Source organism: Lactuca serriola, chromosome 4, assembly GCF_051521515.1.
Source record: "Lactuca serriola cultivar US96UC23 chromosome 4, Lser_US96UC23_V15, whole genome shotgun sequence".
NCBI classification, from domain to species: domain Eukaryota; kingdom Viridiplantae; phylum Streptophyta; class Magnoliopsida; order Asterales; family Asteraceae; genus Lactuca; species Lactuca serriola.
Genome location: NC_136411.1, coordinates 69876859 through 69893698, shown reverse-complemented (window position 1 = coordinate 69893698; position 16840 = coordinate 69876859). Strand labels below are relative to the sequence as shown.

General features: G+C 33.1%; 1 protein-coding gene across 1 annotated transcript; it reads left to right on the top strand.

Moving 5' to 3' along the window:
* Positions 1-653: 653 nt before the first annotated feature.
* On the top strand, positions 654-16525 carry LOC145101834 (zinc transporter 5-like). The gene is made up of 3 exons (XM_079039111.1): positions 654-1266; positions 15834-15983; positions 16181-16525. Exons 1-3 carry the CDS (start codon positions 679-681, stop codon positions 16484-16486), a joined length of 1044 nt encoding a protein of 347 aa, XP_078895237.1. The 5' UTR covers positions 654-678; the 3' UTR covers positions 16487-16525.
* Positions 16526-16840: the final 315 nt, after the last annotated feature.

The following is a 16840-nucleotide window of genomic DNA, read 5'->3' as shown; positions in this document are numbered from 1 at the left end:
GTAAGTTTGAGGGCCGGGGGTTTCACGGCGGGACAGGTTGCATTAAAAGCTGCTACTTGCAAGGTCACCAAACATGAGAAACCGTGCATAGAAAATCAACACGCGTTCATACCATTTGCATTTGATACGTTTGGTTTCCTTGTGTCGAATGTGGTGAAGCTTCTTAATAGACTACAACAGATCATGCATAGCCATACAAAATGGTTTAGCGGCGCAACTTGTTGCTAGTTTACCTTCTCATTCGTTGTATGATGATTACTAAACTATTTTACTCAATTGAAAGTCAAATGATGATTTATTAAAATAAGAAGTTCTAATTTTTAATAAAATTTAAAATCTAGGCAAAAGAATATAATTTTTGAAAATGGGTATATATTTACCGGGTAATAAGATCAAAATGAATAAAAATGCGATTTTATGGTACTTAAATAAATTTAAAAAAAAACATATGTGAAGTTATGAACTAAATGGCCAAAAGATAATAAATTTAATGAGGTTTTCCCTAAAATATATCCCATAATTTGATCAATAAAATTACCATATATTTATCATTTAATTAATTATGTCTCGTGTACAATTTGTTTTGCTAATACTTGGATTTACCATATAAGGATAAACCAGTGTTTTCGCTCTATATATAATAAGAATACTCATAAAACTCTTTCCAAACTGAACCAAATGGAATTTCATAAAATAATATTTATTGCATTCTTGTTATCAACTTTAATAATCACCGGAGTGTTTGCCGATTGCACTTGTGAACCAGAAGAAACCAATGGCGACAAAAGCAAAGCCCTCAGGTACAAACTGATAGCACTTGCTTCCATTCTCACCGCCGGCTGTATAGGCATTTCTCTTCCCTTTGCCGGCAAGTTTTTTCCGGCTTTACGTCCTGAGAAAGATGGTTTCTTTCTGGTGAAAGCATTCGCCGCCGGTGTCATATTGGCTACCGGTTTTATTCATATACTTCCGAATGCGTTCGAGAGCTTGACTTCACCGTGTTTGAAAGAACACCCTTGGGCGGATTTTCCGTTCACTGGGTTTGTGGCGATGGTAGCCACCATTGCAACACTGTTGTTTGAGACTTCGGCGGCGGCGTACCAAGTTAGGGCTCAGACGGCTGCGGTGGCGAAAGTGGTGGGAGATGAAGAAGTGAATGGTGCGCATGTGGATAATGACATGCATGCAAGCCATGGCCATGTTCATGGATCGATGTTGTCGACGAGTGATGATTCCGAAGTTAAGCGTTATAGGATTGTTTCTCAGGTAAATAATTAAAGTTTTCATTTTAGTTTTTAAATAATTAAAATATCTGATTATTTGTTAAATTAATAAAATATCTAATGTAACAGAAAATTTAAAAAAATCTTTCGGAAAAAAAAAAGACTAAAATGCTCATAAACCTTAAAAATCAAGGTATAAAATGCACATATTTATACATATAGATGTGATAATTGTATAATTTAGGAGTAAGAAAGAAATTAAGAGATGCGAATCGGGAGACAGTGAAGACGACGAGGGGTAGGGTGAGAATTAAGTTGGTGGTGTCATACTATGTATATCTTATTTTTGTAATGTCGTGTATGGTCATTTCATATTTTCTTCCATCCCACAAAATCGATAAATGGATGTAATATAATACTTTATCATATATATATATATATATATATATATATATATATATATATATATATATATATATATATATATATATATATATATATATATATATATATATATATATGGTTAAGTTATTTTGTTTTCAAAATCTATTGTGTGCATGTATAATTGATTTTTAACCAATCATTTTAGTTATTTTAATAAAGTAATTAATGCATATTACATGTTGAAGATATAATGGATATTAATTACATATTCAGCATTTAATATGCATTAATTATTTTCTTAAAATAACTAAAATGATTGGTCTAGAATCAATCATAGATGCATACATGCATACATGTATACAATAGATAATGAAAACATTTGAAGCTAACTTATATATATATATATATATATATATATATATATATATATATATATTTAAATTGATTAAAATGTAATTTAATAATAAAAAACAATTCATTAATTTAATTAAAACGATTACATACTAAAGTCAGCAAATAAAAAAACAACATAAAAAAGACATTTTTTTAGATAAAACACTAGTTATAATATTTTTTCATTATGTCTGTTCCAACCCTCAAGACTATATCGAATACGTTTTTAGTGAGGTGATGAAAATGTTTTGTTAAAAATTCTATATCCCCACCTTTTTGCTTCTTTTCTCGAGCTCGTTGTTTTTCCTCTCTAGCTTTCTTTTTCTCTTCCAACTTCTCATTTTCAAAACTCAAACAACTTTCAAAATTCAAATTATAAATTTCCAAATTACTAGCAACTCTATGTTTGTCTCGTGTGTACTCGACGATGAGCCTTTATTTTTCACTTTATATCAATCCATCGGTCAAACTACCTCTTCAATCTTGAGTTCATCCACTTCGTTCAAGTCAACTCCAAAATGTTCAAGTCAACTCGTCTCATAAACTTTGGTTCTTTTCTAACCACCTTCTTCACTACCAAAATCGTCTATCCATTTCGGGGACTTGAATAAAAACCTACAAATATCAAGAAACTTGAACGACTTCTTATTATTATCAATAAGAAAAATTTTAAGGGTTGTCTCTAAAATTTGTTCTTCGTTTTCCCCACTTTTCCGTTAAGTTACCAAATTGTTGTAAATATCGTTGAATTTTGTGACATATTTGTTTAGCACGATACTCGTCACGAGCCATCACCATAAGAAATCGCTCTTTAATGTGTTGCCTAAACTGGTCATGTTTTTATGCATTACCTTTTTGGAATCCTCCGAAATATCGACCAATGATTGCACTAAAACCATCTCTTCATCTGGTTCATTGTTGAGACTCCATCTTTTCTTTTCGAGCAAGTGCTTTTTCTTTACCTCGTCTTTTGGGGTTGGATTGTTGAGACTCCGTCTTTTCTTTTCGAGCAAGTGCTTTTCCTTTACCTCGTCTTTTGGGGTTGGATGGTTCGGGTTGGGTTTCCCGAACTATTTGGGGTTCGGGGTAGGGTACCGGTTCAGGATCGTGTTGGGTTTCCCAGATAAAATCAACTTCTGGTGAGGGAACATATTCAGGGAGGAGAGGGGAGGGGGGTGAAACGTGGTTGGGCTAAGAGGTTGCATCATGTAAAATTTTTATGTTATTTGTTGGTAATAAAAATGTTAGGGTTGGGGAAAAAGCATAGATTGATCCATTTGTGGTTGGTAAAACGACCGCCCCAACGGATGAACATTTGCTTGCAATTTGTTACGATCTGTAAATTGAGGGTTATTTGGATTCACATTTGGAATGCAAAAGCCTTTCAAAGATGATATGAATTAAGAATAGTTTGTGTGTGAAAAATACAACAGAAAGTAATGTATTTTTAGTGGTTTTGAAAAAACAAAATCAACATATAGCCATTTACCAACGGCTACAAACGGTCGAATTTCAAAAGAGAAGGTGTGGTGAATCGATGAAGTAAGACATGTATACTGGAGATTTTTTGGGGATCGGTATGATGTTTACATCACACAACGATGGCACCTTATATATTGTATTGCGCGATAGCGTACACATCGAGGGGTCTTATTTGGTCTGGAGTCGGAAAACCTGAAAATTAGATGGAACTAAAATTGATTTCATACCAAACCATATTTAAATTCAGTTTTAGTTTTGTCTCAGTCTAACCTGAATTTTGAATTTGGGTCTCATAAGCTTTAGATTAAACCGAACCGACAATTCGAATTGCATTAATTAATTAATTAAAAATTTTATTTTATATTTTTTATAATAAATAAAAGTATTGGATAAAAGACATTTTAACCATTGTACCAATTTAGGGTTTTCACTATTCATTATTCAAGGCTCATAATCCTCATGAATTCCTTACTAATACACACACTTCACTTTTCATTTTCAATTTCACCTTTCAATCTTACTTTCAATCTTAGAAGCTTTAAATCTTTTATGTTTAGAACTTTAGCTTTCTATGTTAGAAATTTTGCAAATTATGTTGGAAGATAAAAAAAAATATTTGGGTTTCTTGATTTTCAAATTGAACCATTCTGAAATAGAATTCGATTTTTGGTTCGGTCTTAAGGGGAAAACCGATTCAAGAAAACAGAAAAACTCTAACGATAAGGGAAGGTGAGGGCGGGTTTGTATGTGTCGGATGAGAATCTGGATGATTTGTAGGGAAGGTCAAAGGTAACTTTGTTTCCGCTTTACAATTATAATTATAATTAATAAAAAAAATTGATATTAATATAGATAATATAATAGTCAATAGAGGGTCATTTTCACAAGTTCAAATGTTTGATAGATGTCCTCTTAAAATTAACGTCTAAAAGAATAACATCGATATAAAAGATGGAAAAAAATAGCAAACCTCACATCCGACAACATTCACGTTATTTCGTTATAGGACCTACGTGACAGGTTAATAAATGAATACTAATATTATTTTTTGAATTATATCTTATTTATAAGATTTCGTACATCAATCATTGTTATTGGCGAACATTGGAGATAAAGACAAAAATTAAAAAGAAATGTTTCTAACCACAGCCTTGTATTTTTAAAAAAATATTTAGAGTAAATTACAGTTTCGGTCCCTATGGTTTGGAAAGATTCGCACTTTCAGTCAAATCTTTAAAATTTGACAAGATGCATCTCTATAATTTAAAAAAAATTATATTATACATTTTTACATTTTACCCTTACTTTTATATATATATATATATATATATATATATATATATATATATATATATATATATATATAAAAGGAATGATTATATGGAAAATAAATAATTAAGGCAATATATGATGGAACCAATGAAAAAATAACAACACTATCATTTTAAAATAACATCTACAATACATTGCTTTTATATATATATATATATATATATATATATATATATATATATATATATATATAAATAAGTGTACTTCGTTGAGTAAATTACAGTCCAAAAGTTAGCACTGTTGTACCGTAAATGGGTCTCCAAATAAGTGTAAAATGACTAAATTATCTTTGAACAAAATTAAAAAGAAAAAACTTTAGTAAACTAAAGGGGATAAATTATCTTTGAACAAAATTAAAAAGAAAAAACTCTTTGAACAAAATTAAAAAGAAAAAACTTTAGTAAACTAAAGGGGATAAATTTGTAATTTCCTATAGCTTTAAAAGACAACAATCCCGTGGGACATTCGACTAACATCACTCTCCCTGCTGTTTGTCGTATACGCCTCTCCTATCCTATCCCTATCTCTACCACATGAGTTTTCAAAATTGATATGAATTTGGATGCCAAAAGTTGAAAACAAATCTAATAAATGGTCTCGTTAAATTGATGCCAAAAGTTGAAAACAAATCTAATTAATGGTCTCGTTGATGATTTATTTTTTAAGATTGGTGGGTGTGAACAAAATATTATAACTAGAGTTGTTTATGATTTGGATAAAATCGAATCGTTCAATTGGACAATTCAGATTGGATTATTTGATTTGGATATCCGGATTTTTGTATTGATTTTGAATAAAACCGAATTATTATTTTGGATTTCAGATTTGTTTTGATTTATAAAATAAGAACCAAATAGTCCAAAAAAAACTGAATAACATTTATTATTTATTTATTTATACGTTGTATCTATAGTTATTTATTAATTTTGTAGTTTATTTTTTCAAATAGGTTCAAAAATGTTTCACCTGATAAAAAAAACATTAATTTGCTTTTGTTCTCTATCTATAATATACTTAACCATAATATATCTTCTTAGTAGTTGTTTATAGATTTAAAATCATAACTAAATAATTTGTTTTCGTTTCTTGTGTAAAATTAGGTAATATTAAAGTTATAGGTCGTTTTAAAATATTTTGGTTTTGAAAACCGAATTATAAAAATCGATCCAACCGAATTGTAATTGAATCGGAGCGGATCAGATTTTAATTTAGTTTGGACTATTCAGATCATTGTTTTGAAAACCGAAATCAATTTGGATTCATTTGATTGGATCGGATCAAATCGATCCATCCAAACGAACACCTCTTATTATAATATGTTAAGGCATCAAAATGTGTCTTCTCACATGTCATATCATTATAATGTTATAAGAAATTGACAATATGTTATAACATTCTTTATTTTCCATTTCATAATTTCTTTTTTTTTTTCAATTTGTTTGTCTTTTATGTTGCCAATTTGTTTTTTTATTCACTTTATATTATTTATAAAAAAAACCTGCAATTTCAAATAAATTCTAAATTAACCATAACATTTAAAAACTAAAAAAAACATTGAACGCAAAAAAAAGTCTTAAAGCATAAAAACGATACACTAGTCATCCAAATATTTATTCTCGATCATCTCCTTCATCCTTCGGAGTACTTGCGCCCGTCGTGGTCTCATATTTTCTCGCAAGTCTGACGAATTGCTAAATCCCCCGTCATTTGATTTTCTTCCGCTTGCTTACGAAAGAACTCCAAGTGCTCACGTTGCACTTCAACCTTTTGTTGTACAATTAGATTGTGTTGGTCGAACTTTTTTTTCATTTCCGCCAACTTTTGTGCCCTTCTATCGGTTTCTTCTTCATGTCATTGAGCACGCTTTGCTTTGACGCGCCCAACGATCGACGTGGGGGGAGGGAGGAGATCTTTTCGATGTCGTCAGGGATGTCATTTGTGTCGGCGTTAAGATCGATGTCTGTTCGTGCGTCAGAAACATCAAACAAACTCAACCCACGCGACCTCTTCGATTGTACCTACGACGATTTTGGCGTTTTAAGCCATTTTGGATCGTTTCTCACCATCTCAAATTTGTCGTACTCGAAAACACGACCCATTTCGACGTGATATTGCTCCCTTGCGACTTTGAACACATCGAAATCATTCGCATCACTTTGTTTTTGTGAAGAAAGTTTGTTGTAGGTCCCATTAAACATGGTGTACTTCCGACTAATTGCAGTCCACTCGCTACTAAGCATATCGGTATTGTGATATGCTTAGTCTTTCTTCAAAATTTTGTGAAATTTTCCGAGCACAACTTCCCAAAAACCAACTCTCTTTATATCGTTTCCTATAGTTGGATTTTTTGAAGTCCCGCACACGTCCCCAAAACCAACTCTCTTTATATCGGTATTGCGATATGCCACTATGGTGTCCACCATAGTGGAGATTCTTCTTCTTCAGTTTCAATGATCGCTTTCCTTTTATTTTTTCCTCTCCTTTTAGTTTTCTAACTACCTCCTTGCGTTTCAGCAATCATTTCTTGTGTGGGTGGTGTTTATGTGGTTGTTTGTAGCATGGAAGCTAAAGTTTTCAAAAAGATTTTGTTGAAGGTTTGAGTTTTGTTGCAAGTAGGCTGATGTAGGAAATTGCATTGAGGGTGAGGCGGGATTGAAAATGTTTCCTGAAAATGGTATGTGTGGTGAGTTTTGAACGTTGTGGAGGTTCACATAACTCTCATATGGTGTGAAACCTTGTGGAGCGGATGTGTTTCTGTTTGGAGGAGGGGTGTTCGGGTTTTGCTCCATATTTGGTTGAATAAGAAAATGGTTGATTTTTGTTTAATAATAAGAAGAGAGAAAGAGAAGAATGGTGTTGGTAAAAATGAATGTATGTCTATATCTATATGTGAGGAAATTTGAATATATATATATATATATATATATATATACATATATATATATATATATATATATATATATATATATATTACATTTGTGACCGTTCAACATCGGTCAAGTGACAATTTTAATCGATTTTTTGGCGTTACAATTCGTTATGGCAGCAAAGGGAGGCAACGCAACGGCTACTAACGGCTATAAACAGCAAAGGTGGGGCGGTGTGCGGCCGTTACCATGCCGTTTTCCGTTGTCTAATGTTACAAAAACAGGAGTTGGCATTGCCCATGCCAATTACTCTAACTATAACAATGGGAAAAGGGGGGAGTGAGGCCTTAAAAATTCATTTTTGGAGTTGTAGTATGTGGAGACGAGTTACAGTTACACTCCTCGAAGACTACAGATACGATGGAGAGTTTTTACGATATTAGTGGGGAATGAAAGACATAAAGATGGTGGTGACTGGTGGTGGGATTGGTGATGATTAAGGATGGTGATGGTGATAGTGTTGGTGTTGATTGGTGATTGGTGATGGGACTGGTGGTGATTTGTGATGATGATGGTTGGTGGTTGGTTTTTTTAGAAACAACAGGTGGTGGAGGGGGTGATGTGGTAGTGTTGATATTAGTGATGGTGGTAATGATTGATGGTTCTTTCATTTAAAGATAAAAAAATAAAATAAAAGGAATAGGAATATAAGACAAGGACATGGAAAAAGGGCAATTTCATCATTTCTTTGGATTTTAATAGAATCTCTTAAAGGATATCAACCTCAAGAACCACTATTGTAACTTTTGAAAACCACATTGACAAATAATTTTAAAAATCCAAAATTTTAGTAAAAGTGAAGATTGGAGTATACCACCAAGACCAAACTTGCAAGGCAAAACAATGTGTAGTGGGAAAGTTGTGTGGGGGAGGGAACCACACCTTGGAACACAACACCATGGATGTCGTTTAGGTAGTACGGGGAAAGGATGAGGGGAAGGTACTCTACCCTTTCTCTCCACATGTGATTGGCTAGCTTTATTTTTTGTATTTTATTTTTAGTTTTTAACTCTCTCTCTCTCTCTCTCTCTATATATATATATATATATATATATATATATATATATATATATATTAACGACCAAAATTTCCAAATGAATTTTTCATTTTTAATTAATCAAAACATTCCATCACAACTGTTTTCAAAATCCATAACATCAACATTTTATTTCAAATATCAAAGTGTCCCCATATAAAATGCCAAAGAGTACACGTCACACCATCAAACCTTGCCCTTGCCCCTAGGCTCTGAAGTACCTGAAACAATCAACAAGCTGTAAGTTAATGCTTAGTGAGTTCCTCAGAGCATACCCCACACAATCCACATAATTACATAAACCATACTAGCTATATAAGCTACATAAATCACATAAGCCATGCATACAAACATATAAGGATGTCGTGGGCACCTCCCAGGGTCTTATACCGACATGTCATGGGCTCCCCCCCATGGTCTTTACCTATGAATGCCATGGGCTCCCCCATATGGTCCTATATCCAACTGCCATGGGCTCCCCCCGGGGTCTTCCATGCAAATAACACAAAGTCAACTAGCATATCATATTTCAGAGAAATATCTATCATACTACATAACTCATACATAACATATAGGGAAGTCGTGCACTCCTTCTAGGGTCTTACTCATGTGTGTCATTGTCTCCCCCACATGGTCTTAACTACTTGCCATGGGTTCCCCTACATGGTCTTTACCTAGGAATGGCATGGGCTCCCCCACATGGTCTTATATCCAACTGCCACGGGCTCCCCGTGGGGTCTTCACATATCTAGTCAATAAGTACTAGCACATTCTTATATACATGCATACCGGACACATCAGTAGTGAATCCACAATAAACACTACAAATAACTAAATAGGCCAGCCTTGGTGCCTTCACACCCTCTTCATGAGATCCATGAATGCTGCTGGGGCATTGGTGAGCACGAATGACATCACCACAACCTCGTAGTGCCTGTACCAGGTCCTGAAATTTGTCTTCGATATATCCTTATCATGAATCCTTATCTGATGGTACCCCGACCGAATATCAATCTTGGAAAACCAAGATGAACCCTGTAGCGTACTGCGTCCCTGAGCTGTATGGGTTGCATACGCTATACTACGCCCAACGTACTAGAAGATTAAGCACATTCATCCATTAAAGGCTTAATTCTTGATGTTCCAACATCCAATCTTTAGATCTGAGTCCATTATGACGTCTTAAGGCATTAATTTGGCAACTTTATGCCTTTGCATATTCCATATGTTCCTAACAACCCATTAAGACCTTACCAAGAGTCTTAATCCATGCATGAGGTCAAACACCCATCAAGACTCCATTTTTATGCTATGAATAGTCCAAAGTGATATATATATATATATATATATATATATATATATATATATATATATATATATGAGAAAATTAAAAATATAACCAAAACTGTTAATTACTTTATAGAAAATAGCCAAGAAAAATCAAATTATAAAAATAGCCATCAAAATTGCAGATGGATTAAGCCTATCCATGATTTGACAAAGCCATCTGTGAATGTATTAGCTGCTAAAGCACATCCGTGATTTAGCGACTTGTACGTTCATAGATGGAGTAGTCTATTTGTGATTTCACCTTCCATCTCCGATTTCATGTTTTTCGTAGGTATAAAAACGTAATTTTTTTGGTTTCATTTTTCACACTTTTCGATGGAGAACTCTCTGTCTGGAAGCACTATGGACGATTTCATTAATAATTTCGACAATACGCAAACCAAATATTCATTCATTCTATTAGAGAGGTTTTAAACAAATTTTCCAAAGAAATAACAACAAAAGTGATAATTGTTTGCAAGAATCTATATATAATATCATTGTTTCATAGTCAAACCTATCAATTTCGTAGTCAAAAATAAAAAAAAAATTACAAAATCGTAGATGAACTTAGTTCATCTGCGATTTTAGTCGACTGTACGCACTATTTATACTAGAAAAATAAAATATATATATATATATATATATATATATATATATATATATATATATATATCATATACGAACGTACAAATCGCTAAATCACAGATGTGCTTTATCGATTTGTACGTTCGCAGATGGCTTGGTTAAATCGCAGATGAGCTTAATCCATCTGCGATTTTGATGACTATTTTTGTAATTTGAGTTTTTTTTTCTATTTTTCTACAAAGTAATTAACGGTTTTGACTATATTTGTAATTCTCTCTCTCTCTCTCTCTCTCTATATATATATATATATATATATATATATATATATATATATATATATATATAATATCAAAATTTATGGTTTTTAATTCACTATAAAACGAGTACAATATATGTATAAACAAAATTTAACAAAAAAATAATAAATGTTAATGAAAGATAATCATTTTCTTAGTTTTGATATTGAAAAGTAAATGAGTGAAAATACTAAAAAAAGACCGAATTGCAAAAATGGTGTCTGTGGTATGTAAATTTTTGGGGGTTTAGTCCAAACCACGACCTTTTTGGATTGGTGGTCCTTTTGAGCTAGTTTCTTTGCGTTTTTTGTCCCTCGCTAAACTGAAAAGACAATTATGCCCTTCTGATATTTTTTATGCTTTTTCTATTTAATTTAAATGAAAAATAAAATAATTACCTAATTTGAGGCCCACCTCTCTATCTCTCTCTCTCTCTCTCTCTCTCTCTCTCTCTCCTGTGTAAAGCCACCGCCTACCCAAACCTCGTTCATATGCCTCTCTCTCTCTCTCTCTCTATATATATATATATATATATATATATATATATATATATATATATATATATATATATATATGGCAGTGTTTGTACCTTTAAGTAATCTGTTGCTGTTCTTTTTACTATAATTGTTCAATTTTATCTTTAAATTGTTTTATGAAGAGGGATCAGGAGTCAAAATGGGGGAAAATGTGGGGATTTGGGGGCAGAATCTACTGGGGGAAGAAAAAAGAAAAAGAAAGAAGAAGAGGACCAGACGAAGGTGGTGACTGGACTGTAGTGATGAGTTTGGTACTCTGATTGTTAATTTGTATGTGTTCTCTAACCCTAATTAGATTCTTCTATATCATAATCTTCATCTGGTGTCATTCCCAATTCCCAATTTTAGTTTGGTACTCCGATTGTTACATAATTAATATTAGATCGATGGTCCTGTATCCCTAGAACGTTGTTTCCTTGAGCAAATTCATGGTTCAACCTTCAAAGTATCTGGGTGGTGGCTGGACTGTATTGAAGAAGGTGGTGGCTGGACTGTAGTGACGAGCAGCGACAATATGTGGTAGGAGGCTGCTCCGGTGGCCTTCTACTGCTCTATTTTTGTTTCTGTTTCGGCAAGTTATGAGTTGGTGACGAGAGGAGGATTGGGAAGGATGTTTCCGGCAACAACGGTGGTAATGGGTGGATGTGGTTTGCGTTGGCAGCCCAAGGGAACATGATGGTGGATGCTGGCGATGACTTTTGGTGGTTCCCGGTGGCAGTGGATGGTCAAGGGTGGCAGTTCTTGGCCACTCATGGTTCCCTCTTCGGTTCTTGACAGAATTCAACGAGAGGAAAGGGGGAAGGTTGACCTTTATAAAGTCAGAGAGAGAGAGAGAGAGAGAAAGAGAGAGAGAGAGAGAGAGAGAGAGAGAGAGAGCGAGAGGTGATCGACGTCGTTGTCTTGGTCAAAAATAAACCAACTAACCTAAGTAGATATGGTAAGTTAGGTCGAATCCACGATGAGTTCGTGGTTAAACTTTGTGTCAAAATAATGAACAGATAATGTATTCCTAGCAATTGTCACGAAAAAGGATTTAAACAAAGATCAAATAAAAAGCTTGGAAATTTATTAATTAAGACGAAAATCTAAATGAGAAAACTAGAGTACTCCTGATTCAGTTATAGACAGTTTAGATTCACACACTTTCTTCCCTAGAATCCTAATTCAATTACTTCCATGCAATTGGGGTTTATTAACTTGTAACACATAATTTTGGGCACATGATATGTTCATTCTACTACTTGTCTTACTCCTTATGTCTAAATGGATTAGGAACAATTAGTGAACTCATAATAAAGTGTCTTCCAACTACCTATTACCATATTAAGATTCAATATCATAAGTTGGAATAATATATGTTGATTCAATCACTTGTCTTTATTCCTAGACTATTTGAACTTGGAACAAATGATGAATTGACAATAGACTATCGTAATCATGACATTAAACAAATTCATACAACCCAATTTCAATCATTATTACCAAAAGATTATCATATGAAACATAAAATAACAATTGAAATTAACTAGAATCAAGCAATAATCAAGTTTGTTCATCCAAAAGTCATAAACATCCCCAGAAGTAACCCAATGATTTAGCCTTCCATTAAGTTCATAAAACAGATAACTTGAATAAAATGCATAATAAAATCCAATAACAAACTTGAAATCATGAAACAATTATAACCCAATGATTATCAAAGTTTGAAACAATAAAACCTTGAGGAACAAGTAAGGAAATTCTGAAGTTGTAGTGGTGATGATGAATATCCTTGGTTGAACAATCTTCTAATGTTGAATCTTTATGAACTTGATGATTTCTCGTCTTAAAACCGGATTGGAGTGATCAAAAACGTGTTTGGAGAAGGTTTGAATGTGTTTGTAACCCGCAAAAACTGGGCAAAATCGCAGGGGAGAAGTCCAAAGTCGATTAGGGTTTAATCTCCCTTAAATAGGTGCTGAAAAATTGATTTTCGGGTCTTTTTCTGCGTCGTCATCCTAGACGCCAGGTAGGACGTCTGGGCATCCTTCAAGACGTTTTACATGCCTTCTTTCATCCTTGATTTCCACTTGAAAAATGGCCTAAAACGGGTAGGCGTCTTAGACGCGTTCTAGGACGTCCCTCATCTTTGTTGCCCGTTTTCGGTGATGAAAACGGTAGAATTAGTAAAAACGCAAAACATGAAATTTGTAGGGAATTTTGTCTAGTTTCCATAACTTCTTCATTCATGTCAATTGGAGATCTAGATATTGAGATATGATCTTCTAATGTTGAATCCTTATGAACTTGATGATTTCTCGTCTTAAAACCGGATTGGAGTGATCAAAAACGTGTTTGGAGAAGGTTTGAATGTGTTTGTAACCCTCCAAAACTGGGCAAAATCGCAGGGGAGAAGTCCAAAGTCGATTAGGGTTTAATGTCCCTTAAATAGGTGCTGAAAAATTGATTTTCGGGTCTTTTTCTGCGTCGACGTCCTAGACGTCAGGTAGGACGTCTAGGCGTCCTTCAGGGTGTTTACATGCCTTCTGTCATCCTTGATTTGCACTTGAAAAATGGTCTAATATGGGTAGGCATCCTAGGGGGTGTCTTAGACGCGTTCTAGGACGTCCCTCATCTTTGTTGCTCGTTTTCGGTAATGAAAACGATAGAATCAGTAAAAACGCAAAACATGAAACATGTAGGAAATTTTGTCTAGTTTCCAGAACTTCTTCTTTCATGTCAATTAGAGATCTAGATCTTGATATATGATCACAACATTGAAGAGTGGTCAAATTTCTCAGCACTATTTTTCTTCATTCCTTTAGCAATTCGTCTCCCAAACTTGTTAGCTTCATTTTGCTCATTTTTCTTGCAGGTTCCACCCATTTTTAGTCGTATATAATGACCTGCATATAAAGTTCAACAACTCATCAAAGTAGTGTCATTCTTGGACAATTATGCATCAATTCAACATATTTAGTACAATTTATTGTGCTATAAATATAGACCGATCAGGGGGTGAGTCCTCTATTATTTTTTTTAATTATTAAAATAAATGAATAAATATTAAATTTTAAGAAAAATGAAAAATAAATACCCCAAGGGTATTATAGTCATTTCAATTTTCGAAGGGACTATTTTCACATACAAACACTCCAAAATGACTATAAATCCAAAAAACTCGGAGATTGGACTAAAACCACAAAAATATACATACCACAGGGACCATTATTCCAATTTTGTCAAAAAAAAAAAAAAAAAAAAACCAATGGTAAAGATCCGCATAATTTGTGTTCTATATTTTAATTTTTTATTTACCTATTAATTACTTTTTTATTTTAAACAAATAAATATAGTGGTCCCCAAATATTCTCTAGCATTTCTCTTTCATCGTAATTTTAACTTTTAAGCTCGTTTTGCCCTCACAATATCGTTGTCATCGTTGTCATCCACCACAAGTGAGTTATCTTTCCCCTTGCCTCTCCTACCAAAATGTCGGAGAACGTTTCACCATTCTTTGTCGGTTACCTCCGCTTCCCCTGCAACAACACCGCTGGAGAATTATTGTTGATGATGTGTGAGAACTTTTTCTAGTGATTTCTAGCTACCTATTTCTATTAAAATTCTGGAAATCCAAACATAATTGAAGCCCCTCATTTCGTTATTCCGGTATAGCATGTTTCATGTATGCGAAACAAGATTGCATATAATTTTCTTTAATACAGAACGTTATAATAGCATGCATCTTATACTAAAATTAACGCATTTCGTTTTAAGGTATTGTTTTCGATTTTCTTGTAACAAAAATTTACAATTCTTCACCGAATAAAAGTATATTCAATAGCAAATAATAAAATGTAATTATTAGTCACAAAATGTAAAGTAGCCTTCAATATATGTTAAATTATAAATGAAGAAATTAAGCTAGGTTTATATATTAACCTTTCAAAGATTATTGAAACGAAATCATTTACAAAATGAGAGATTTAGATATTGTATTTAATGATATGACAGGATGTTATATAGTGAGGTCCATAAAGATCATGCATGACCTTATATATATGTTCTAAAAGTACCTCTACCAAAGGATTTTTAAACCTTATTATACCAAGTTCCATAACATTATACGAACCATAACATTGTATATGTTCATAGAACCATAACACTACATAAAGCATAAGGATAGCTCACAATGCACATACCTTAATTTTTTGTTAAAACTTGAGTAGTACACATATGAGCAATTAGAGACGCACATTACAAGTTATTGTTTTACGATAAAATGTCAAATATGGAAACAATAATTGTTCTTGTCTTTTAATTTTTAGGTGTTGGAGCTCGGAATCATCATTCATTCCATAGTTATAGGATTATCTTTGGGTGCTTCTAAAAACCCAAAAACCATAAAACCGCTTCTTGCCGCGTTGTCCTTCCACCAATTCTTTGAAGGAGTAGGTCTTGGTGGATGCTTATTTCAGGTATGGATTCAATTTTTACTAAAGAGAATTAAGTTTTAAATAAGTATATTTGTTATTTTGTAGAAATATAACCGTTATATTTACTTAAAAAGAAAAAAAAAATCCTAAAATAAAGACATCTGATTTTCATACTGTTTTCACTAGGAAAAAACTGATCAATAAATGAAAAACCTAAATAGTATGTGTAATTTTTGTAGGCAAAAATTAAGTCATTGGCTACCACAGTTATGGCAGTGTGTTTTGCCCTTACGACTCCAAGTGGAATTGTGATGGGAATATTGGTAAGCAACACGTATAATGAAAACAGTGCCACTGCTCTTATCGTGGAAGGGATATTAATGGCAGCAGCGGCTGGAATCTTAATCTATATGGCACTTGTTGACCTTCTTTCACCCGATTTTAAGAATCATAAGATGCAAAACAACAAGATCCTTCTATTTGGTTCCTATATTTCTCTTCTTCTTGGTGCAGGACTTATGTCTATGCTAGCCAAATGGGCATAAACAATGTATATAATTTATATAACATGGTAATTTGGAATAGTTATTTCATATTTGATACTTATATGATGGGTAGGCTACATCAAATGTTATTGGATTAGTTCTCCTTGGCCAATGGTTGAATTATAAAAAACATATGTATATTAAAAAAAAAAAAAGAATAGAAGGTGAATAAGCTCCGTATTAATAAAAAGATTTGATAAGGGAAAGTAAAACATGGCATTTAATTTATTTAAAGCATTTGTATTTTCTTTATTTTCTAGTTATCATTTAGAAAAGTTTATGGCCGAAAGGTACTTGCTAAACTCTAACTTGGATTAGCCTGCGTAATATGTTTAGTTTTATAGGTTCGTAGGT

Coding starts and splice junctions, on each gene's coding strand:
- LOC145101834 (XM_079039111.1), top strand. CDS start 679: ATGGAATTTCATAAAATAATATTTATTGCATTCTTGTTATCAACTTTA. Junction 1,267..15,833: donor GTTATAGGATTGTTTCTCAG/GTAAATAATTAA, acceptor TTTAATTTTTAG/GTGTTGGAGCTCGGAATCAT. Junction 15,984..16,180: donor TTGGTGGATGCTTATTTCAG/GTATGGATTCAA, acceptor TAATTTTTGTAG/GCAAAAATTAAGTCATTGGC.